At 37.0% G+C, this 26,272-nt stretch overlaps 1 protein-coding gene across 2 annotated transcripts in view; it reads right to left on the minus strand.

Annotated features, from left to right (window-relative positions):
* Window positions 1–26,272, minus strand: part of mmp17a (matrix metallopeptidase 17a) — an 81,443-nt gene that overhangs the window by 11,029 nt on the left and 44,142 nt on the right. For both annotated transcript variants that reach the window (XM_039687901.2, XM_039687900.2), the window contains exons 2-5: window positions 22,933–23,065; window positions 22,327–22,462; window positions 12,216–12,502; window positions 1,253–1,429 (exon numbers count right to left, since the gene is read on the minus strand). In XM_039687901.2, coding sequence (XP_039543835.2) covers window positions 1,253–1,429; window positions 12,216–12,502; window positions 22,327–22,462; window positions 22,933–23,065 — 733 coding nt within the window. The remainder of the gene's footprint in view (window positions 1–1,252; window positions 1,430–12,215; window positions 12,503–22,326; window positions 22,463–22,932; window positions 23,066–26,272) is intronic.

Below are 26,272 nucleotides of genomic sequence, written 5' to 3' on the forward strand. Positions count from 1 at the left end.
ATCCCTGTGCTCCTAAGTCTGACTCAACACAGCCATGTAATTGAATCAATGGTGCCCCTACACAAACCAAATCACTTCTGCTCTCTGCGCGCCTCGTTTAGGGCCTGTTATTTGCCAGGTGGGATCACAGAAAAGGGCAGCCTGCGGAGGGGGCATGCACTGACAATCACTTTGTTTTTACAATTACAAAGGGCAGCTAAAAACAAGATAATGTGAGTGGGGAGGGATGGAGGAAAAGCCAAGCACTGTTGAACTTTTTTATGTCCGATTGTGTAAGTCACGTTGCGAATGCACTCCTATAATCACTAAAACGTGGACATTAAATAACTAAAGTATAAAGAATTAACAACATGAATAGTGCACTACACTTGTGTTTTTTCTCAGGAACACATCTAATAATAATAATTTGAATAAAACTTAAATTAATATATAATTATATTAATGTAGAATTTATATACATATTAATTATATATAAGCACAGAACAAAATAATTTATTGTAGTCAATTTTATTTTTATGAAATTGTATATATTGAAGATGACCATAATAACATTAATATTTGAATAAAATGAAAATAAATATTGAATATAATAAAATATTTATATATCTGATATGAATGTGTTAGAATTAAAAAATAATAAATAATAGAATTAAGAATTAAATCAAATAAGAATTAAATAATAGTAATAATGTTTTATTAAAAATACATTTTCGTCTAATTAAAATTGACTACAATAAATGCATATGACAAGACGAAATAGACTGAATTTTTAAATTAGGACTAAAACAGAAAACTATATAACAATGAACACTGGCTGCATCATTTATGTCTGAGCACTCGCCCATTATGCATTATGAAGATTTGCCAGGCTTATTTGCAGGGTTACAGGTCTAGTTCCTTTAGTAAATACTAGGGCGCTAAAGCGATACAGACAGCGCATGTAGCAGCGCTATCAGCAGGCACAACTCATTCTTTGTGTCATCCTTGTGTGTTTACTGTTGACAGATTACAGCATCTATCTATCTGTATGTCTTGCAGAGAAACTACGTCTTCAAGTTGTCGCTACTTGTCACTTTTTGCTTCTTCAACAATGCCAAGGCATCTAAGATGATAGCAGGTTGTCCATGTTTGTTTGAGGAAGCTCAGCTCACACAGCTTGCCGCAGTGCCTGTTTTCAGTTAACTGATGGAGAGGGAGGAGATACGGGAGAAAAGAAAGAAACCAGGTGTGACCAAGGGGTGGACTTTCTTACCGTAAAGCTGCCAGACACGGACCTTGTCTTCGTACGGGAGGTTGTACTTGAGCGGGTCCCCTACTGGCCCCTGGTAGTAAGGGCGCATGATGGACTCAATGGCAGAGGTGTGTGCAAGCCCTATGGCATGGCCAAACTCATGCACCGCCACTGCGAAAAGGTCCATGCCGTGGGAATCTAAAGAGAAAAGACACAATAAAAAAGACATATTAGAAAGAAAAGACTTTTCTTCATAATAACAAACCAGTTCAAGATAGTAAAGCTTATTCGAAATGGGGTCTGGATATGACCAGGGGCCACAAGAGGGTAAAAAGAGAAATTAGACAGACAGACAGACAGACAGACAGACAGACAGACAGACAGACAGACAGACAGACAGACAGACAGACAGACAGACAGACAGACAGACAGATTAGATAGATAGATAGATAGATAGATAGATAGATAGATAGATAGATAGATAGATAGATAGATAGATAGATAGATAGATAGATCATAGAGCATAAGACTGACATGACACCTTCATAACCATGACATGACATTTGTCTTGAATGTGAAGTAGGGTTTAAGCATGTTTATGACAACGGTCATTAACAGCTGCACTACTTCCTGAACTTAAGCCAGCTCCTTGTTTCCTGTCTGTCATTATTGGACAAATTGATTAATCCAGGTGTGCCTGACCTCAGTAGTCACGGCAACAATAATCAAACACACCTGAATTAATCAAGTTCGGCCAATAATGGCAGACAGGAAACAAGGAGCTGACTTAAGTTCAGGAAGTAGTGAAGCTGTGCATAAGGTCAATTATGACATTTTGAATGCAGATATGACATTAAGATGTCTTTTGTTATGACATCTTGACATAAACCATAAAATCACAACCTGTCACGGTCTTCTTTGTCATGATAACTTTATTTCTCTTAATATTTCTCTGATGTGCATTTCAAGACGTTTGAAGACCATATGTATACCATATGTATACATTGTATACCATATGTATACATTCATTATTACTCTTGAGGCTAAAATGATGAAAACGGCGTTGTCAATGTCTCTTGTCCCCTCGCAATGACGGTAAATTAATTATTAAATTACACGAGTCACGTTACATAGGCCTATTTTCAGTTCAAAATGGCGAAATTAGACAAAACTATATTAGTTCGCCTGATTATTTTTTGTCATTCATTTAACATTTATGACCTAAAAAAAAATTAAAATATGAAATTTAAATGAATTTAGCCACTTAATCTTTTCTCACACTTGCCCATAAACTGAAGCGCCGAGTCGCTCTGCTAAAATTCGCGCTCAGCAGTGTCTGTGAACATAAAGCCCACCTACTTTGATTTGATTGGCCATCTCAAATATTCTGACATTGACGAGCAGTGACAGACCAATGAGCTCAGATGAACACGAACATACACACACACCCTGTCCTCTGTTTTTGACGTGCTCTCTGCTCGGCACCGCTGCGGATTGAAGATGAAGAATGCGCTGAATCTGATTATAACAGGACTGAAGTGAACACGAAATTCTGTAGCCTACATTAATACAAAAAAATTTAGGGGGGCTAGGCAGAAGTTTAGGGGGGCTGAAGTCGTATGAAAGTTATTTCACAAAACAATGTTGTTACGAATCCTGATGCTTTTTAAAGTGGGCATACGGAGATCTTTGACATTTCCTAGTGGGTATACGGCGTACACCTGCGTATCATAAGACTACACCACTGATGACAGCCAATGTCAAAACCAACCACCTAATAGTTTAATGTAATGTTAACCAATAAATCTAGGTGGTTTCTTAAATTTGATAATTAATCTGCTATGTCATGTTTATGACAGGTTGTGTTTTATTACTAGTAATGTCAAGTTGTCATGACAAAGACACTGACAGGTTATGATGCATTGGTTTATGTCAAGGTGTCATAACAAATACATCTCAAAAAATGTCATATTTGCATTAAAAATGTCATGAGCAAACGACACTTAATGACAGTTGTCACAAACATGCATAAAACTCATGTCATGTCATGATTATGAAGGTGTCATGTTAGTCTTATACACACCCCTTCAAGTAAAGTGTTACCAGAATTGCAGAGTCCACAACACAGCTATAACAATAACTCCACAGAGAAACTATTTCATTGGAATCACTTTCAGAACGATTTTTTTTTCCAACTGATGAACATTCAAAACTTTAACAGCCAATCAGGATCCATTCTACTTTAAGAGCTCGAGCATTTAAAGCGACAGACGACAAAACTGCAGCATGCACTTTGAATAAACAGGACAACATTGTGTGTTGTGTGGGAGCTAATATAGTTATTGTTATAGTTATAATTTATTAATATTAATATTTTAATATTAATTGAATAATAATAAATTAAAATTGACACCATTAAAATTCACAAATTATATTATTTAATTGATGGCCATTGTTTTAAATTTCTAAAACAGTACTGAGGTGAGTAGCAAAAAGAAGATTTATCTATTATAAATGTATCTATGAAACTACATAGTTGGCAAATCTTACATCATTATGTCTATGAAGAATTTGATGAGATATCTGACTTGGCAAATATGAGCACAGTTTGAGGCATTATTAAGAAACAGTCGATGAGAACAATCTGAGAAGCACACGACCTCAGCAATTTGCTTTCCATGCAATCTAGGAGAAAGAACAAACTAGAAACAGATTTCTTTTGCGATATTTCTGTTCTACTGAACATCAAACACCATGTTTCATATGGAAAACGACATCCAGTGCAATTATGTTCTGGAAATCATCGTGATTAAATGGGGAATAGTTCAGGATGTCCACCCACATTGTCAGTTTCAACACAATGAGCTTGTGATTGACAGGGAGGACTGCGCCATTAAACGTTACTCACCTTTTTCATTATCTCGCTTTAGTACACAGACAGATCTGTGCGATGCAGCCAGCCATAAAATAACATTCACACTTTTCTGTTAAATGGTCCCTAGAGATGGCAACAAAAATGCAGCCAGGGCCAGGAAAGTGTCATTAGATTAGTTTGAATAGAGAGAGAGACAAATAGACAGGAAGAGTTTTATAGATATATAAACAGACTGAGAGAAAGGAGAGCCATGGGGCTCTACAAAATGTGAACATGTCAAAAAGGGCGAAAGCAGAACACAGCTAGTCAAGCTCCTCTGAGCAAAACCAATGATTAAATCAGTGACTTGCTCATTAAGATTACGACTCAAAATGAGCCGTGTATCACTAACGGGCTCGACAACCTCGTGTGGGTACCTGCTTTTTCGCATTAGCATAATGCATAAACACCCCTTATTCCGACTGTGGACTGATATTAGAAGGCATTATTTTTTTGATTAATTCAAATGTAATGTTTTGCTACAATTTTATTATTTTTAAATCGAGAAATTGCTGGTTTGAATACAATTTTTAGCAAACGTTACAATTAGACATGTTGACAGTTAAAGGAGTAGTTCACTTAAAAAAAAAAAAAAAAAACTTTTGATGACAATTGTCTCACCCCCAATGTCATTCAAGATGTCCATGTCATTCTTTCTTCAGTCGAAAAGAAATTAAGGTTTTTGATGAAAACATTCCAGGATTTTTCTCCATATAATGGACTTCAATGGGAACCAAACAGTTCAAGGTCCAAAAGACAGTTTCAGTGCAAACTGCAAACTGTACAATGGGCTTTAAATGATTTCAGACGATGAATAAGGGTCTTATCAAGCGATCACTTATTTAAAAAAAAACAAAAAAAACATAGTTTAAGTTTTAAAAGCTCAAATGGTCGCCATGCTCTGTTCTGTGATGAGCGTTCGTGACTCTCCTGTTCGAACTCGTTCATCAAAATGAACAAATCTTTTTTCGTGTCATTTGGTTCATTCAACGAACGAAATGAAAAGATTTGTTCATTTTGATGAACGAGTTTGAATATAGGAGAGTCACGAACGCACATCACACCCTAACCCTAACAGAGCAAGGTGACCATTTGAGCTTATAAAACTTAAATTTGTTAATTTTTTTATTTTTTTTAATGAGCAATCGTTTCGCTTGATAAGACCCTTATTCATCATCTGGAATCGTTTAAAGCCCTTTGAACAGTTTGCAGTTTGCACTGAAACTGTCTTTTGGACCTTGAACCGTTTGGTTCCCATTGAAGTCCATTATATGGACAAAAATCCTGGAATGTTTTCATTAAAAACCTTAATTTCTTTTCGACTGAAGAAAAAAATACATGGATATTTTGGATGACATGAGGGTGAGTAAATTATCAGTAAAAGGTTTTTTTTAAAAGTGAACTACTCCTTTAAGAGAAGAAAATGATCCGACTAAATGATGTTGCACCTGATTAACCGCTCGTGTGGCGCACTCAATGAACGTAGAAGACCTTTGTTTTAAGCAGCTGTTCACAAAGAAAAGCATTGGAAAAAAAAGAATGTGGGCAGTGGAATGGAAAAAAGTGAAGTTATTAGATTATTTGTCTTTTATTTGAGCGGCGCGTTTTTAGAATGTCGTTTTTAATGGGTGAGATGCTGAAAAAGACAAGAGTGCAACAGACAAACACGTCTGAGAAACAAACACAATAGAAAAATATCTAAATGGAATTTAAAGATCTAATGTTCAAATAAATGTTTGATATTTCATTTTTGTATGATGGTGACAGGGTAAAAGGTCATGTTTTTTTTCTTTTTTTACAAAGCATTAGATATATAGATATATATATATATATATTAGGGCTGTGCAAAAATTAATTGCGATTAATCGCATCCAAAATAAAAGTCTGTGTTAACGTAATATATTTGTGTGTGCTGTATATAATTATTTTGTATATATAAATACACACACATGCATGTATATATATTAAGAAAATATGTTATTCATATATAAAATATTTATATTTATATAATATAGATTATGTATTAATAAATATATACAGAATTTAAGCGCAAATAATTCTTAAATATATACATGCATGCACAGGTATTTATATATACAAAATAATTATATGCAGCACACACAAATATATTATGTAAACACAGACTTTTATTTTGGATGCGATTAATCGCAATTAACTTTTGCACAGCCCTAATATATATATATATATATATATAGACAATTACTAGTGTTGTGCTTTTAGTCATTTTAAATTTGAATAGCCTTGACTTTATGGCTAAGAAATATTTACCATTGTCCTTTTTTATATTAATCCGGAGGATATGTTTGAGATACGTTAATACAATATTTGTCTTCATATTTCATTTTTGAAAAGACATTTAACATACATAAGTAATTAGTTTTGATCACTTCAGGTGTGGTGCACTTTTCAGGTGTGGAACAGAACTTTTTTTTTTTTTTTTTTTTTTTAACTTGAATCATATAGTAGGTATATTTTTAAGATGACCAGTTAAACATCGAATTTGTAAATAAATTTTTTTTTTTTTTTTTTTTTTTTGCCACATCGCCCAGCCCTAGCTACTAGTCTGTTGATGGATCCATGTGAACAGAGCTATTGTCTGATCCCTCGTGTGGTTTCAAACACATTTAACTTTCTTTTTTTTTGTGTAACTAAAAAGAAAACCTTTTTTTAAACTGTTATTTTTTATATAACCAACATCCATTGAAGAAAGGCATGAGGACGATAAGTAAATGACAATTTTTTAATTATTTGGGTGCACTGTCGCACATTCTGAGGAAGAATCATGCCTAATGAGTTTTGCCTTGTGTCTGGTTAGCAACCCTCGTTTCTAATCGCTAGAGGCTGATTTGTTTAGCACAAGCTAGCGATTCATCCAGATGAACTTTGCACCAATCAGGGTCCAAAGGAGGAGATGCGGCAGATGACAGATGGATCTGAAGCAATCTGATTAAGACTGGAAACATCTGGTGCATGGCAGCCTAAAGCAGCGAGCTGAAGGTGTCTGTCACAGATGACTGAAATAAATGAGTGTAAATTATTTTAAGACCGAAATGTAGCCTTTGCATGTTTAAGAATTTGGCGCTGGATTTCAAAAGCTTGTTTGAATGAAGGCTAGGGTATTAAAGTACCTTCTGTTCAGTAAACAAATACATGTGTTTAGGATTATCAGATCAGAATTGCTTTAATGGAATAGATCACAGACAATTTGAAATCTGTCATCTATTACTCAACCTAATGTTCTTTCCTCCATGGACTGTACTGGTCACTCTTTTTCATACAATTACACTATTGCAATGCATTTTGGTGACTTTCAAGCTTCATAAACGTGCGAAAGCACAAAAAAAGTATCACAAAAGTAGTCCAAATGGAGGGGGGTGTGAATTCAGGTTGACTGGGACACTTTTTGCCATTGAGTGGAAAAACTCAATCAACCTGAATTCACCCCTATTTCAAATCTTCTAAAACATTATCACAGCTCAGAAACTGACCAAAATGCGAGATTACTTATTCAATTAAATTCCTGACTTTTAATTGTAAAGAATTCAGTAAGATTTAATGATTCTTTTGAGTCAGACCTTTTCAATGAATTAGTTCATCTATACAAAAACCCGTCTGAAAGACTCGTTCATGAATAATCTATGTGGTTTCAGAAGACTTGAAAAATAGCTGAAGAGTGACATAGACTATTTTACAATGCTTTTATGTCCTGTTTAAAGCTTTAAAGCGTCCCCTTTAATTGCAACTACACGTAAAAGAGTAGCCTAGCCAGTTGTAATAAATTTCTCCTTTCCTGTTATTCAGAAAAAGACATTCATACTGGTTTTGAAGGACATGAGGGTGCGTAAATAATGACAGTATTTTCACTTGTGGTTGAACTAATCCTTTAAAGTCACTGAAGCATAGGCAGAAAGTTGATGATTTCTTAAAATAACCTTCTTCATGAAGGTAAAAGAGCACTCTCTCACACAGTGTGTGCGCAGAAAGGAAATCAACGATACTCGCTGTTAATGACTGGTGGCTCTGTAAAATGGACGATAATGGACCAGGGTCTTCTGCCTCATTTTGTCATACACACACAAAAAAATGTGGACACGCACACAGACATTAAATTCAATGGTGATTCACAGGCTTGGGCCAAATTGCGAAAAGTTTATCAAAAAACCACCTGCTTAATGAGCCTTTTGTTTGGGCCACAATAATCAGTCTGCATTAGTGAGCAGCCAATCAAGGCATAATTAATAAAAGCAATCTGCCCACTGTCATAACAACAGCTAGAGATGCTCCTGTGGTTCCACTCTTATTCTGACCCATGGGAACAGGGGACACCTCCGCTGCAGTTGCCACAAGTACGCCGATACCCGCAATCTCAAAAGCGTTTTTAATTCTGTTAAGAGTTAGTTAATCTGAACAAATAGCAGAGCTTCCACTTTCCTGTTTCTTTCCTCTGTTTCCTCAAAGAGAAAGTTCTTGTTATGTCAAAAACAATATGCTTACAGCTCTCCAGACTGAGAGAGAAACGGGCAAAAAAGGGAAGTACGTTTACTCACTCTCTGTTTGCATGATAAAGCTTGTCTGAGTTCAATCAGCTGAGCCTCTAAGATTTTGATTCCTTATAAACAGGTGGATTTTATGTTAGAAATAATTCATTTTAAAGATTCACGTTAGGAAAATAATGAAATATGGATGTGCCGTCACATTACATTAATAAAATCATTTAGTAGCGTATCCTTGCTTTGTTTTTGGATAAATAAATCAAATGAAAACAGATAGACCTTGTTGTGCATTATTTGCACGAAACTTCTGCTATTATTATGATAAGCAATTATCTCTGTAGTTAAAACATTTAAACACAGCATGCCAGAGGGAAAGTGCTCAAAAGCATTGCATCCACAACAAATATTTGTATTTATTAAATATATATAATTTTTTTTAACTTCTCAGTAATGATTTCATGTAGTTTAAGTGTTTAACTCCATTAATGAGAATGACATATTTAACCTAAATGTTTATACCAGAAGTAAAACATTGTTTAAATCATTATTTTATTTAATTAAACTGTTATTTTGGACATGCACTGTATTTATGATTAGGACTCATAACGATTTTAATTAATTTGCCTTTAGATAGGCTATATATGCCAGTTTCACTAAACGGCCCAACACGCTCGCTCGTGCGGACATTTAAGAAGGGATGGATATTTGCTTCAAGTGATAGGCTTGGTGAGTGAAATTATATTTGTATTATCTTTCTATATATGTATAATTTTCTTTAGATTTTCTTTCTAAAAGTGACCAAAAAGACATTTAACTCCAGCTCACCATCGGTGTCGCCAAACTGCTCCTTATCCAAAACGTTCGTACGCATGGGTCCGAATTTGTGTGGAGGCGCACAAATTCTCCTGTCAAGTTTGTTTTTATAAATCACAACTTACACTGTTGGGCCAACGATTATAAATGAGGCCCTTGGTCTTGATTTTAGCATTACTCCATGTTTCTTCACTCTTAAAGGTACGGTAGGCAGTGTTTTTCATAAACACTTTGTTTTTCGGATGAAACTTTCTTTCATCTTAATAGCAATCAATAATAGAAGTGGTCTAAATAATAATAATAATAAAAAAACATTTTCTGGTTGGTATATGGAAACAATAAATGCAACTGCACAAACTGAAAGATTAAAAAGTATGACACATATTATATGCGATTCCTCTATATCTAGATGAAGATACATACTTGGTACTGAAAAATGGCCTAAACACTGTTAATCTGTTATCCTGTTCAAAGGTTTGGGGTCTGTGAGATTCAAAATAGGTCATTTATGTAGAAGAAATGTGAAATTATTTTTGAATTTGGAACTTTCCAGACTGACAAAACCCAGAAAATGTATTTTTGGCTTATGTGGATAAAAGACAACAACTCCCAGAATGCACTTGCTTCGCTGCCCTAGGAGGCCACGCCTATCAGTAACAGAGTGAATTAGTTAAACAACAAGTCTAGGCTAGTCTAGTGAGTCTCCATGATTAGTCTGCCCGAAAATATGTTTTAAGATCGCCCAAAATGTCCGGAATTCGGCTTTTACGTTCTTTAGTCGCCATTCATTATGTATACTGTGGCGAGCAGGACGAGACTGAGGGCCGCGGAAGGACAGCGCGAAGCCTGTGGTGTGATTACCGATGAGCAACACCTCCATTCGGTCTCGTATCTCTCACGGAGGAGTGGGAATTTTCTTAACAATGTTAAAACGCACATCGACCAATCACTTATTTAGTGTTTACGTAAACACTACATTCAAATTCACCAATCGGAATGAGCTCAGTTAGATTGAAACAAAAGCTGCGCAAGTAAACAATTAATGGAGACTACAGAAAGCAAAAGCTGAATCCCGGACATGTCCGGAAAAAGGGATTGGTAACCTACTACTCAGCTTTGTCCACAGAACAAGAGGCTTCCAAAAAAAAGATGGCTGACACTATGTTTAATCCCAATCCTCCATAATGCATCCATCAGTGTATTCAGTACCTTTGTCCATATTTTCAAAAGATTCTGCCAATGAAAACAAACGCACTGTCACTGATCTGTGATAGATCTGTTGGCGCATTAGGTCCAGCCCCCTTACACTTCCTCTTACAATGACTTAAAATGACGATTTTTGCATCATTATGGGAGGAAGTGAAAAAGGTAAATAGCGGACTTGTCTCGTCTCAGGGGAAAATGAGCAAGTGTTGCACGACCATTCAATAGTATGACTGGGTTTCCAACAATGGAAAGCTTAATGCAAATGGGTGGACTGTCCCTTTAATAAAAAATCAGCATATTTTAATGATTTCTGAAGGATCATGTGACACTGAAGACTGGAGTAATGATGCTGAAAATTTGTACTGCATTTTTATTTAAAAAACAAAATGTAAGCATAAGAGACAAACGTTTTAATGACCAAAAACTTTTGAACAGTGGTGTATGCATATTAAAATTTTTGATTTTTCTTATTAGATAGTCTCAGAGGGCAGACGGAAAGCCAAAAAATAACAGTAAATCAGGAAATTTTTGCCTGATGTAAAAATCTTGGGCCTGTTACAACGGCCCATAATGAATAATGATGAGTCAGGAATAATTGATGACCGTATGGCAGGTCCAGGTGCAGGTGCTCATTAGATGGACAGCTAATGAAGTGAAAACATGAAAATGGCCATGTTATGGTGAAGGGTCAGTTGAACACACACGAAGAGGTGGAGGGCTTGTCTTCAGCTGAACTAAGAGATGAGGGAGGGCGCAGCGCTTAGCTGTGTATGTTGAGACGGTGTAAGTGGGTGGTGAAAGGCTTGTGATTTTTAAGTAGGACTTTTCCCTCCCTAATTCTCTCTCTCTCATCATTCAGTCCCTCATATTACATCTGCACCTGCCAAAGGCCTGAGCAAACAGCTGCTCCTCTGATGGGGGGGTGGCCTAATTGGGGCAGACTCCACTGCTGTCCATGAGCATATGGACCATAGCCACAAGAGAGCAAAGTTGGGATGCAAAGGGTTGTTTCAACCAATCCTATCAGAGTTCACTCACTGGGCAGGCTTGTGTAATGGGAACCCCTCCTGCCCCCATGCTAATTATCAGCCTTGTGGTTAGCGCAGCCTCTCGGCAAACATGTGCACCTTTGGTTTGCGAGGAAATGCATCCTGGAGATGGTCGAGCCAGGTTATGGCTCAAGAGAGGAGAATGAGGAACTGAGACTACGGCATCTGTTGCTTTCAGACAGGCCTTGCCTCCTTGGCTTCAGATCCAAGTTTTGGAATACCGCACAAAAAATGTCTGTTACCTGAGAGACATCATTGAAAAAGTTGTCTTGAGAAATTACACCTGCTTCTGGGACAGTCCCAGACAGAAAAAGAGTCAGGAGAGTATAGACAGCAGTCTTTTTAGCTTGTCAGATCCAATCAGAAACAATCTCTACCCGTCTACCTGTACATTTAACATCTTTGACATTATATATATATATATATATAACATAAAATACATGTACACAAAAATACATAAATGTTGTGTATAAAAAAAGACTTCTTACCTGGCGACCTGAAGGTCCAGGCTTCATCATCATCAAAGTGTGTGTCGCCAGCTGTGAATCGTTCTCCGGGAAAGAAGGCGTGGGCCACTGTACCACCGGGTCCATCAAAAGGGTATCCGTCATTATGGTCCGCTTTGGTGAAGTCAATCTGAATGTCTGCCTCATTCCCCGCCACCTCATGGAAGTTCAGTGGCGCAATGTCACTCCACACTTTCAGTGCGTAGTACATGAGCGCCCGCACCGTGTCTCGACCTAGCAAAACTGACTCCTTTGGAAACGTCCTCACCCTGTGAGAGCAGAAACATGAGTTTGAAACTACGGCTTGAAATAGACAAGATTCCCTTTGTAGGACCACCAAGAGTGCAAGAAGAAAGACTCCACAGTGCTTTTGAATGCATAAATAGGACAAGGCATTCAGCAGTCTGTCAAAAGCAGCTCTAAAATCCTGTCTCGCGGTTCTGTCTAACTCAGAATTACTTCCAAGGTAATACGTTTAGGATACACAACAGTTACAACACATCTTCTTCCCATCTTCCTCTTTTCTATTTCACTCAAGGTAATTCGGAAACCAGTATGTGTGATTTGGAGGTCCACTAAACCCCACAATCATGGTAATCACTTCCAAGGACAATTTGAGTCCTGTTTCCAAGCACAGACACAGATCGATGAGAAATTAATTTTGAAGTGCTGGCTCGGTAAGTGCCCACTAAGAATTGTACCTTCTGCACAGAATACAGTTATCCTTTCTGCACAAGCACCGAGTTCATGCATTCTATTACATTTGCAGAACATCTTTGGGTGCTGGTAACGTATTTGCACCGGTTGCTCAAGGTTAATATGTAAATTCAGTCAAGTTCTTTGGCAGTTTAGGTGGTAACAGCTGGTTCTACAATGAGTTTACAATCAGGTTGGTTCAAATAGAAAGGCAGGTGATGCACAATAGTGCTGTGCCAAGGTTAACGCTGCACCCAGCTGAATTTACAATGAGCTAAGTGACCTCTTTGTGTGCTAACATTTTCCATGTGATGTGCCACACCGTTTGTACATTGATTCATCTCACCCCGATGCTCTTCTGCTTGACTTGTGCCAGATACGCCGTTAACCCCTTAAGTATTTCACATGCAAATCTAAAGCTTGAGAAGGAATTTAAGGTGAAATACTGTACAATGTGTGCTCATGTTCACGGTGTGGCCTATAAAATTAGAAAACAAAATATATAAACAGAAAAGACAAAAAGATAAAGTATAGAAAACAGCATATAAAGTATATTATGCAGTTGTAATCAAAATTATTCAATCCCGATTCCCAATTGAAAATCCGTTTTTTTTTTTTTGGCAAAATGTACCGACCTCCATCTGTTTGCAATGAACAAATTAAACACAAGTGATTTAAATATCTCAACAACAAATGTTTCAAATGGTTTCCCAAATTCAACTAAAAATGCACTTGTAACCCTTTCACACGCAAGTTTAAATATTATAGCTGAGCCCCCTAGTGTGAGTTTAAGGCGACCGTTATTTTAGAAAGTATTACTTTAATATTTCCATGGAAATATGGATTAATCTTTTTTAAAGCTACAAAAGTTATTCAGTCAAGAGCAGTGAGTGATGTTCTCTTTGTCTTTTGCTGTTTGATTAACATTTAATCAGACTGTAGCAGAGATATTAGGCTGCTATCACTTTAAGACTTGACACGGATTTGTTGAACTCGATGTTCATTAAAGACTTTTCAACTAATTTAAGGCTGCTTATGAGGAGGACACCCGCCAAAAACTGGCATTTTGGCATAATTGTGTTTCTTTTTGTCTGTTCAGGTTTACATTAAATAAATTAGTTCAATTTGCCCTGTAAGTATACAATGTCCCATATAGTCACATGCTATGGTCCACATGCTCCTGTGCGAGTATGAATTTTAAGTTAAATTTTCCATCTTTTTTCACCATAATGTGCCCTCGGCAGGGTTTCAATAGACGGCCGGCATAAATTGGAGAATGATCAAGAAACTCTTTTTTTCTCCATGTCGTCTGGTTATTATACAGGCACTAGCAGTGGCAGCTGACCTGAAAGACAGACAAAGTGCCTCTGGGAAGATTGGCCATCCCAGCAGCATGTAAACGCTCAAATGTTAAAGCTTAATTTTCAGTTACAATCCCCCTTCTTTGTCTCCATGTGATACAAGACTGATTAGGCAGACAAGAGGGGAAATGGATAAAAAGAGAGAAAATGGCAAATAGAAATCAGGAGGAGCATGTTCAAAAGAACTCATTTCCTCTATTCTGTAGTAATTCTCACAGCGAGTCTTACCCCTGCAGATCAGTGGTCCAGACAGGACATTTACAGTATGGTGATAATCACACATCAAATCAATCCTCCACACTCACAACTACTGACACTGAGAGTGATGGGTGTTTTACAGGAAAGATTCCTCAAATTCACTCTTATAATAATATAACTCAATTTTAAAGAGATCCATAATGCCAAGATGATTCTATATAAGGAGAAAGGTCTTAAATTATTGAATAATACGTTCATGTTTAATGGTATATCTCAATTTATTCAATTGATAAAGTATATTTACGAGCTGTATAATTCATACAATTTTATTCAAATTTAAAATAAATTAACACAAATAAATTAAAACTAAATCCATAAAATGATCCCATGATGAAAATATTTTCTAGAGTGAAGCAGAAATATGTAATTTGTTATTCACTGAAAATCTTTATATGCTTCATGAGCATTCATGAGATTTTTCAATGAATCAAATGATCCATTTTACAAAACCAGTCTGATTTTTTTGTCACAAATCAGACTGATTTGGTTCTTGAATTCAACTAACTGACTCGCGAATGATTCGCAGTAGTTGAAAACTCACTTCAGAAGACTTGATATAGGGTATGAATCATATTGGACCACTTTTATGATGCTTGCATTCTTTTTGAAGCTTGAAAGTTCTGGACTCCATTTATTATAACTGCAAAAGAATTGTGCCTTTTGTTTTTCCACAGAAGAAAGTCAGTCATGCAGGTTTTGAACGACAAGAGGGTGAATAATTGAGAACATTATCTTGATTTTTGAGTGCACTATCCCTTTAAAGATCTCCCCAGGCTATTCAGTCATATGGTTTTTAGATACTTTCTCCAATCAAACAGACACGCGCCATGAGGGATGAAAAGAAATCCAACCCTGAAAGATTACCGTCATTTGAGTCCTTTGGACATGGGTGGGATTATCTAGCTAAACTACAGCATGATGATTTACAACCTCCGCCCTCAGCCGGCATCTGGCCTTGATGCTCAAGCGAGCACATAGACGCCCATGATACAGAAATCACACAACAGCTCCTTCACACTCTCATTGGGTATTGCCTGAAGCATATTTTAGCAATTGTGAGAGTTGTTCCCATTTTCAACCGGCACAGAAAGGATTAGGAGCGTCAATGGGGTTTGATAGATAGAAATGTGATGGGAGTAATGGAGGGTGGTGAGGAAAGAGATGCTTATCATGAAGCCATTTCACTCTGCTCCCTACTAATCAGTTTGGGAAATCAACCCCAAAGACACACAATGTGAGTCTGGGGGGAAAATACACATTGTCTTCAAAGCAATCACTCCTAATCTATGTGGGTAATTAATGAGAGTGTTAACAAGCAGGCAGGAGCCCTAGAGTATGGTGAGGGTCTAATGTGGAGTGATGGAGTCATGATGAGGAGCAGTCTCCACTTGACAATGATGGTCCATGTGCTTTGAATACATTGAGGACAGCTTGACCTGAACCAGAGAATGTCTAATTGAAGAGAATTGGCACTGGCTGGTTACTTCGGGGTTCTGGACTGGCTGCAGTAACGCGTCTCTGTCCATGCGGGGGCGCTCGCGGTCGAGTGCAGAATGAATGGGAGTCAATGGGGTTTCACCCCCAGAAATCCACTTTTCTCAGGATGTAATTTTTTGTCAAGTAATTTGAAAGTTGCATTCAAAAGGGAGGGCTAAGAAAATACACTCAGCTGAAAATTGCATTATTAAGTTCACTTATCTGTTCTAAAAATCCGTTCAAAAATGTGATGACGTCACACAATAGCAGAATGCTAGCGTGTTCCGGCCAGCAACAGCCTAACCTGTAAGAAATCAAAAGGACATAAGTACTCGTTCATTCGACTTTTGGCCTATAATATATATTGAACTTGCGGAATCAACAATAAAATCTATTTTGGTTTAACGACAAGCAGGTGAAAGAGACACATTTAGCTGTTTAGCCCCATACACTCTAAAAAATGCTGGGTTGTTTTAACCCAACTTTGGGTCAAATATGGACTAACCCAGCCGTTGGGTTAAATTTTTACATTACATTTTTAACCCAACATTTCGGGTTTGTCCATATTTGACCCAAAATTGGGTTAAAACAACCCAGCATTTTTTAGAGTGTAGACTCCCATTCATTCTGCACTCGCCCGCGATTACCTCCAGTGGAATTCTAATGGAACTGCAACCAAGATGATACACAATAGGGCTAATAGGAAGTGCCAAGGCTCTCCGTTAGACGAGCTCTGCCTGAACCTTATTTTTACTACTGTCGCACGCGCACGCACACACTCTGTTTATCCCGCACCGGCTTTGGAATCATGATGACAATTCAAAAGCTGAACCGGCTGCTTCTTACATGTAGTTGTCGTCTACTGTCGAGTACGCTCCACCTATCGGCAATTGTAGCGCTGTCCGTAAAGCAAGTCAAATTTGTAGTTTTCTTATGTCTCATTCGGACTACAGAAACACAACCCGATCTGGATATCCATCAGATAAAGGACCAAAGTGGTGGCATAAGTGCATTTCAAAATGTCATGACTTGATGAACCACTGAAACAATTTTGAAAACATTATTTTAAAGGTGCTATATGTATTTTTTAGCGGCCTCTATCGGTGATTGCAACCAATTGACCCTTCGCTAAGCCCCGCCCTCCCTAGTTACTGTTGCTACGCCTGTCAAGCTTTCGCGGCTGGCCCATCTATTATAGTGTGGATGCACCCGGTGTCAGACATTTCAATGAGATAATTAGTAATTTTCGGCGAACAAGTGAAATATCTGAGAGAGCAAGACAAAAGGGACTACAGTATGCATTCGAGGGATATATTCACGACATTATATGCAACCGATTAGAGAATAATTTCTTAAAAATTGAAGTTAAAGCCTAACGTTATAGTCCCAGCGCAAGCAGCAGCGCCTCATACGCTGACCGTTCAAATGGGAAACACAAATTGAGGAACAGCTATGTTCATACACAGCAGGGTTTGTGAAAATAATCTTAATAATTATAAATCAAACAGCTAATCAATAAATCTTGTGGAATAACGCTAATTCCGGAAGAGCCGCGATCGGATTGGGTTAAGTTACTTGGTAAGGGATAACGTTAGGACGTCGATTAACAAAATGCTGAAATATATTTTAAAGTATGTCAGTGAGCCTTTGTCTTGTCTCTTTAATCATCTTATTTTACGTTATCATTATGACCAAAGAACCGTCAATATTTCAAAGCAATAGGTGTTTTTGTTAAGCTGCATGTCGACATTTACCAGTAGTTGTGAATGGGTCTCGCACATAGATGCTAGATCACGCCAATCTGGAAGGAAAACAATTCCTCTCCCGTGTCCAAACTTTTAGTATACCGGTATCAGATTTGCACAATCCATACGCACAATGCTTCAGCATGTTTCCATCGTTCGAAAGCTTGCCAGACCTCCCGCTTATAGTTACGGCTGCTAAGACATGATTGGCCAGTGGCGGTTTTCGGGCGTGGCTTATAGCGAAGGGTCAATTTTTCCATGCTCATACCATGATAACGTTACATTTGAGGTGTGATCTAGCATAAGGCATTTCATTGACTATTTGTGTATTTTTCACAATCAGCAATGTCAACATAGGTGAAAAAATAATAAAATAATTAATAAGACAGTAGATCTAGTACATAAAATAAAAGTAACATCCTAAAGCACCTACTTAAGAATGCTATTTCATTACAGTTTAACATATCTGAAAACTTGTAATTTATCACAATATCAGAGGTCTCCGTAATTCAAACGCTCTTCCGATGTTGATCCGTGTTTTCGTCCTAAGTCGATCCGAATCACGTTTGGCTTGACGAGCTTCAGCAGATACATTTTTGTTTTGTTTTTTTATATTTATGTGGAGTTTGTGTTGAATCTGTGTTAAGTTGAGTCTGTGTTGTGCTGGAGGCAGGAGTTTTTTGGTGTTGTTAGACTCCATGTCCTTAACTCCAGTGCCGTCACATATATAAAAAGGAGAGAGGCTCAGGAGCGTGCATGCACGTCACATCCGATGGATTTCGCAGAAAATCCGACCTAGAGACTTTACATAGAAATAGGACTACTGGCCTTCAGAGGCAAAACCCGACAAGTGGATCATTGTAATGTGTGATAACAACCCCTTTACACACAGGCAATAAAAAAGGATTCATTTTAGAAGAAAAGTTACAAATAGCACATTTAAGGTAAAAAATCTTACTTAGTGTTGCTTTAAACTGAACAAAATGTACTCTAAATGAGGTTCATGCTTAAAACAAAAACAACATTTGGAAATGTACTTGTAAAATTATTCTTGTCAATTAAAATAGTTACATTAATATTTAATGTTGTTTAGATATTTTTACAGAAAAAAAAGATATTTTCTTGCAATTTAACTGCAGAAAGAGTTGCGTCCTTTACTGTAAGAATCTTGATGCATATAAAGAGGCCAAAACCTGTCAGCCTGTGCTGATCAAAAGCTCAGAGTTTTATACTGTCTGTACATTTGCTGTTATTGATTCTTCCCTTGCTCTAACCAATTTTAAAAGATCTCTCCTCACACAAACCTGTATGATAGTGCAGTGCAATAATCACTCAGAATCATAGTCCCTTCTCCCTTCCTGTCTCTTTCGGTACAGCCCTTTTCAATTGGCTTGGAAAGGCTTTTTATCACTGCTCCTAAAACAAGCCATTACAGGCTTTATTATAGCGACTGGCTTCTCTGCTGGTATACAGGCACACCTCTGTCGCTACAAATGAACCAGGGGTTCAAAGCTCCTGACATACATTTTACAAGAACTGATAGAGTTCTCCCAGCACAGTTATGGGAGTCATTTCACCCCAGCCAGAACTCGGCGGGTCTGATGAGGTCACTCGTCTGAGTCTGCCTAAACTTATTAACTCAGAGAAGGAAGATTCAAGCTAAAATTAAGTTCACACACAAACAAAAAAATCCAAAATGCTGAGGGAGACAGAATGAGGAAATCAAGGAACCACAGGTGTCAAATAGCAAATTGTATAGGCTATATTTAATTATTTTTGACTCCAAATTTGCCAAGAAAATACATTTGAATAGTCACACAATGTTGCTTCCAAAAAGCTCATTCTACTATACAGTGTGTGGAATGACGAAGTGCTTAGAAGTCATTTAAAAATGTCAAAAGGTCAAAAACGAGATTATAAATGCTAAGCTAAATGTAACAACAGATTTATGACCCCATCTGTATCTCTGAAGTGTATGATGATTACGCACTATGAGTCACACACGTCATATTCAATTATCTTCAAAGGCCAGCGTGATATAGTGTTGTGTAATATGTCACACTTTTATTCGTTAAACCATTGAAATGTATCCAGAGGGATTTTTAAAATATCCGTACATATTATTTAGCTAAATAGATATATTATTTTTCATTGATAAATGCATCATTGCTGCATTTCTGAGGGATTTTTAAGGGAACCCCTTCCTGTGTAGCCTTAAAGCAACTGGTCAAACTGTCAAAGGACCCCGATGAGTCAGAAAGCCAAACATTTATTAAGCTGCATGTCTTTGAGGTCAGATTTCTAGTGCAATTTAATCTGGACCATCATGTATGTGTTGAAGTTGTTCACAACACAGCTCTAAAATGTCAGAAATGTCTCTGCATTAGTTCACTCAAAACTAGGTTCTCAAATGTCCCTCATGTTGTTCCAAATCTGTATGAATTTCTTTCTTCTGTGTATCTTCTGTATATGATTTATTCATTTGGTAGAAGATGCTTTTATCCAAATCCAATATCCTTATATTATATTATATTATATTATATTATATTATATTATATTATATTATATTATATTATATTATATTATATTATATTATATTATATTATATACAATGTAGGTTTAAGGGTAGGGGTCGGGTTACGTGTTCAAATGTCCAAATAGTGTAAATAAAAAATGTAATAAAATGAATGCAAAAAAATATGTATGATTTATTTCAATATATAATTTAATCACAAAAAAATCCCATGCCCATTGCGTCTGTGTATTGATGCCAAAGTTCTTTCAATGAAAGCAATCGAGGAAAATTACACTAAAGGTGTACCCTGTGCTGTCTGGATTCCACCCGCGGGAACAGCGGGACCTGATAAGAACTCTTGCGGCATGGGATTCAATTTTCGAAAAAAGACTGTAGTGGTCGGTTTGGGCGGCCTGGCTATTGTCCTTTATCATTTGAAAACGTATCCGTGCTTTTCTCATTCTAATCGACCACCTGTACAGCCTGCTCTGAGGACTGTATTATGCATGTGCTGTGTGCATGGACTAGTGCTTTCTGCGTCATAAGTTTTATTTGCATGCGTCTGTTTTTGAACGAGAGACATTCATCAGGACGTTCTTTTCTATAAGCCAACGGCTTTCATTTATTCATATTTTGCTTATAAAATGACTGACAGATGTTGAATTAAATGTATTTTTTCTGAAATGTTTTTGACAGACAGTCTTGACATAAAATAATTTTCTATCTTGACAACACAAAAAATATAGTTTGTATAGGTACGAGTGAGAATGTGCTGTTGCTTATAAAATGCATCTCTTCTGGGAATCTGGACCAAAAATATTGTTCATTAACAATGTTGCACTCTATTGGCTATTTTTTTTTTTTGACAACTTTGTTTTAATAGGAACTCTGGAAAGAAAACAGCACCCATCAATCTATTTTTATGAGGTATTTAAATGACACGAAATTACACCCTACAACTGATTAAGCAATTCAGATGAGGATAAATGGGAAAAACACATGCATAAGGATCTGGAATAAATTCTTAAATGATCTTATCCGTGTGTGGATGATTAAGAACATAAATGTATCATTGAAATGCTATATTGATCACAAGGCAATTGGCAATATATTTCCCAGCACAGAGAATGTGCACAGAGACCTAATTTGCAGGTCATAAAATAACTCTAGGTACAACTAACAAACATGCCTAAACATTGATGTTTTACCCAAAGACAAAAAAATAACAGGTAGTCGCAGAGGTGTATAGGTAAGAGAGGATTGAGAGTAAGCCTTTGTGATTGACAACACAAAGAATATGAGATCACAGTGGGCTTCTGTAATGAGAAACAGGAAAGAACATGGTATGAAACCCAAGAAAAGTGTCTGTAAACAAAAGCCAATATCACACAACACACGCACGCACGCACACACACACACACACACACACACACACACACACAAACACTTTAAGAACAGACATTCACATTGTCAATCTTTCTTCAAAATAGTCAGCCTTAAGACTGGCGTTGAGGAGAGTTTCTCAGATTGAAATTGGAAAACTCGAGTTGAGGGATTTCTGACAGCCAGTTTTAATATATAGCAATAAAACCAAAATACAAGCCAAAATTTTTAGATAGAAAATCAAAATTTCAATTCGAGTATTATCCAATATGTTCAAGACATAAAATCAGAATATAACCCAATACTTCCTTGCTATAAATTCAGAAAATAAGCCAATATTTTAGCTAAGAAATCAAAATTAAATAAAATAATTCAGAAAAATCACTATAAAATTAGAATACAAGCCGTTATTATCTATTGTAATAAAATCGGCAATATTTTTTAGCCCAGTGTGTCCAGACTCCAGAATTTTCAGCCTTGGCCAAGAACTCTCATTTCTTCTAATTTCATCACTAATTCTGACTCTTTCCATCAGCTCTTACTATCAACGAGGCTACAATGTTTCAAATACAAATGTATTGAATGCATCTCTGACATGTACAGCTGTCTGACAGCAATCACTCAGTTTCAGACCCAAATACAGTATATGGTGAATGTACCTCCAGGAAAGATGCCTCTTGTTCCACTTATTCTGAGGAGCTAGTGCCCGCTTTCTTCTGCCTGCTGACATCTCTGGCTCTGACACATCTGGCAGCGAGCAGCGAGGGGTCTTCATTAAGCCCAAGGTTGCTAGGTCTGCAGGGAAACACATATATGCATAAATACAGACCCAGACACATGTGCAGCATGCAAATAGATAAGATGATGCGTTTTTATTCCTGTAGAAAATCTGCTAGCTAAAGTAAGCCATAAAAAATTGAGAAAGATGTCTTTTAAATATGTTTACTTTCGGTTAACGGTTAAACGGTCAATCATGAGCATCCCCATTTGCAATTTATTAAGAAATATCCCAGTGCTTTCTCAGATTTGACTCTAATTAAAAAGTTTTAGTTTTCTTGGGATTTTTATTTTTCATTAGTAACCTAAGCCTTATATTTTCCTATGTCCTCAATTTCACTTTCCATCCTGTTAGTCGTTAATAAATGGACATGAGACTATAAAAAAAAGAGAAATATGTATCTCTTAAAACGTCCAAAAATGCAAGGAGAACAACAAAGGACAATGTGGACCAGAGTTTTATTCTGAAAATAAATGCATGTACTAACCTAGCACTCCAGTTTCCTCCAGCCCTCCAAACCTCTGCATGGCTTTGATGGCTCTTGTCAGAGCTTCCTTGGTCTGTAGCTGTCCATTCACAGGATCAGGGGGTGGGAGATACCCAAACTTGCTCAGCCAATCCTGTAGTAGGAAGCAGGTGTAGTTGAAGAGCACTGTTGTCAAAATTAGTAGAATGCTTTTGCTAAAATTATAAATTTCTGACAACAAGCAGGTTTTTAACAGCAAATGCAGTGCATTTTCATGCATCCCTCATCCATTTTTTAAATGATGACCTGATGGGGGCATGAACATGTACAGGGTTTAATTGGCTAAAATATTACATTTTGTGATTTCTAAAGATGGCAAACTTATCAGTGTGTTTTAGATAATTTTTTTTCACAGGTTGATTTTCAAGTGCAAACAGCAGAACAGATCAACAACAGAACCTGGATTCACATCAAATGTCACGCACTTAACAGTGACAACTGAGAAAAGCAGAATAAAATAATATAAATAAAAAAAAACATAAAATAGGCCTACACTAAATAGTTTTTACTTAAATAATTAACAAAGAAATCACTGAATCAGTTTGAAGCTTTGAAAAAATGCTTTTTTCATCAAATAAAAATAGCAGGCCTACCTCAATGCACACATTGTCAAGTATTTGTTAAAAAAAAAAACTAACATGTCTAAATGATGAGGGGTTAAGTCTGTAGCGCAGCCTGCTGAGTTCGACCTGCGGTAGTAAACACCCTATCTGATGGCATAGATGTCCCGGGAATAGCCTACAAGGAATAAAAATATAACGTTTCGCTAGAGTGGCCAGCTTCGGGAAGCGACTTTCATTTGCTTGTGGATGTTTGGGTCGCAAGTGATATTGCATTGTACTTGTAACTACTGCTGTATTTTAATACCGCGTAGCATATTTCGCAAGTACTTCGTAGTCGTTTCTGTCGAAATGGTCCCACACAAGAGGCCTACTTCTTATCGCTCGCTCGCTTCATTTTGCTTGCTCAGCAAAATATATCTGTAGGCACGTGTGTCGAAGTGCCCCTTGAGTTAACAAATATAGGCTAAATAGTATTTAACTGTTGAACCGTTTAATTATGGGTCAAAATGTTTACTTTCGGTTGACGGTAAAAAAACGGTCAATATGAACATCAGTACTGGCAATTTATTAAGAAATATCCCAAGTGCTTTCTCAGGTTTGACTCTTCTTAAAAAGTTTTAGCTTTCTTGGGAATTTTTTTTTTTTTATTGGTAACCACGCCATATATCTCCTGTTCTCAATTTCACTTTCCATCCTGTTAGTCCTTTAAATATTTTCTTAAAAAAACTTTAAAAAAATCGACTAATTAATGACATCATCCTTCAGGCATCATTTTAGGTGAGCTAGAAACAGCACGAACATTAGTAAATATTAGCAATGGATTTGATGAATTCTCTGTGATGGGATGTTTTTTAGTATTTAGTGTTTGTCTCACACTAAAAAAAACCCGATAAAACTACAGAATTCAGTTTGATACGTATCCCCCTCAATGTCAAGAGTGGTTGATCAAACGTCATGAAATCACTAGCACAGATTCTAAAGAGACAATCACCATCTCTTACTATCACCCACTCACTTTAAGTTGACTCAACTCTGCAGCTCATCAACTTGACATTGATGACTATTGCAATTGTGCTGAATGACTATTAACAAGCATCGATTTAAGTTGAAAATCAGGGCGATATTAAAGATTCTGACACACTCAAGCCTGATTTCTTTTCTCTATAATTGTGCATTATGCCAGACTATGTTGAATTTTAATCTTGTTTTGCCAGTCAGATCAATAACTGAGACCATCTCCTCACAATTCAAACGATTCCATTAGTAAAGTTGTTTTGTGCCAGTGCAGCAAACTCAGCAGAGCATGGAGGCGTCCCAGCTGCACATCAGTTGAGCCTGCGGACAAACTGTTTGTGCATGGACTTAATTTCACATAGTATTGTGCTTAAACACAACGCCAGTGTAATAAGGTTCATTAAAATGTATGATCTCTGAAAGGGTTCTCGCTTGATTAATCATGCCACCATTATTGTGAAGAAAAACAGCATTATGGCTACATTATAAGAGCGATTTAAAATGTCAAAGCTGGTTAAGGCATTGATGATGTGAGCTTTTCCTTTTGAGTACCAGTAAAAGAATGAGGATGTGCTGTGCGTGTGCGTGGACAGACCAAGGTCTTTCAGAACAGGAGCGCACAAACTAACCCCTTCACCTCAGTGTAACAAATGATGACACTGACCAGCAAAAGAACTAGAACATCAGGTAGAGCTAACACCTCCATCAATATTGCATTTATGCTCTGTCTTTGAACCTGAATAAGAGTTGAACTTGAAAAGTTCACTTCTTGAAACTAACCTTTGTCAAGCTCCACACTCATCTCTAGCTTCATTTTACCAAGGCTAGAGAGTAAGAATTGGGAATCACGTCAAAGTACAGAAGAATAGAACAAGTGTCTAAAGGACATGCGGATGAGTGGGTCAACAACATCTAACCAAAAAGATCTGTGCCCAGTTGTGTAAAGCACCTTAAGTTTTTCCCTTAAGAATGATACTTAAGGAGCGATTTCCCCTTACCTAAGAGAATAACTTAAAGGGATAGATCAAACGTGTCATAGATCAAAACGTGAAAATATCTTGTTCTTGCTGTCAAAAAAAAAAAAAAAAAAAAAAAAAAAACGCCACAAAACTGGTGTGAAGTCTGACAAATATATGCGTTTGAGTTCAATAAAAGGCAAAAAAGGTTTGGAATTATATTTGTAACACAATAAATTCCAGGATAAAACAAACAAACAAAAATCACATAGCAATATTTAAAAAAATAAAGCAAAAATTTTAGCCTAAAGAAACACCATTTTACAGAATGTGATTTTGTAAATGATTTCTAATAAATCAAAAAAGAAAGCAAAAAAAAAAAAAAAAAAAAAACATTACCCACAGCTTCAAAGTGCTGTACAGGACTATATTAACAAGTTGTCATTCATTACGTGGGTTGATAAATCATGGCCCTCTTCAGCTGTGGCGCTGTGCTGCGCTGACTGCTGCCTCCTGTTTCCCTCCTCTCTGCCAGCTGACACAATTTGTGTGTTGACACTGTCCAGCTGTGTAAAAGAGTGGAGAAGATGCTTGCTCTCTTTGTGTGAGCTCTTTTCACGCTGGCTGAAATATTGATGCACGACGAGGCACTGCGCTTACTCAATATCTCATATCTCCTATGCATACACACACACAAACAAACATACTAATACACAGCATCAAGTACCAACACAGATTATTCACACTGAAAATCGCACGCTGTTATCA

Source organism: Pimephales promelas, chromosome 19 (genome assembly GCF_988280905.1).
Source record: "Pimephales promelas chromosome 19, fPimPro1.hap1.1, whole genome shotgun sequence".
Taxonomy (NCBI): Eukaryota; Metazoa; Chordata; class Actinopteri; order Cypriniformes; family Leuciscidae; genus Pimephales; species Pimephales promelas.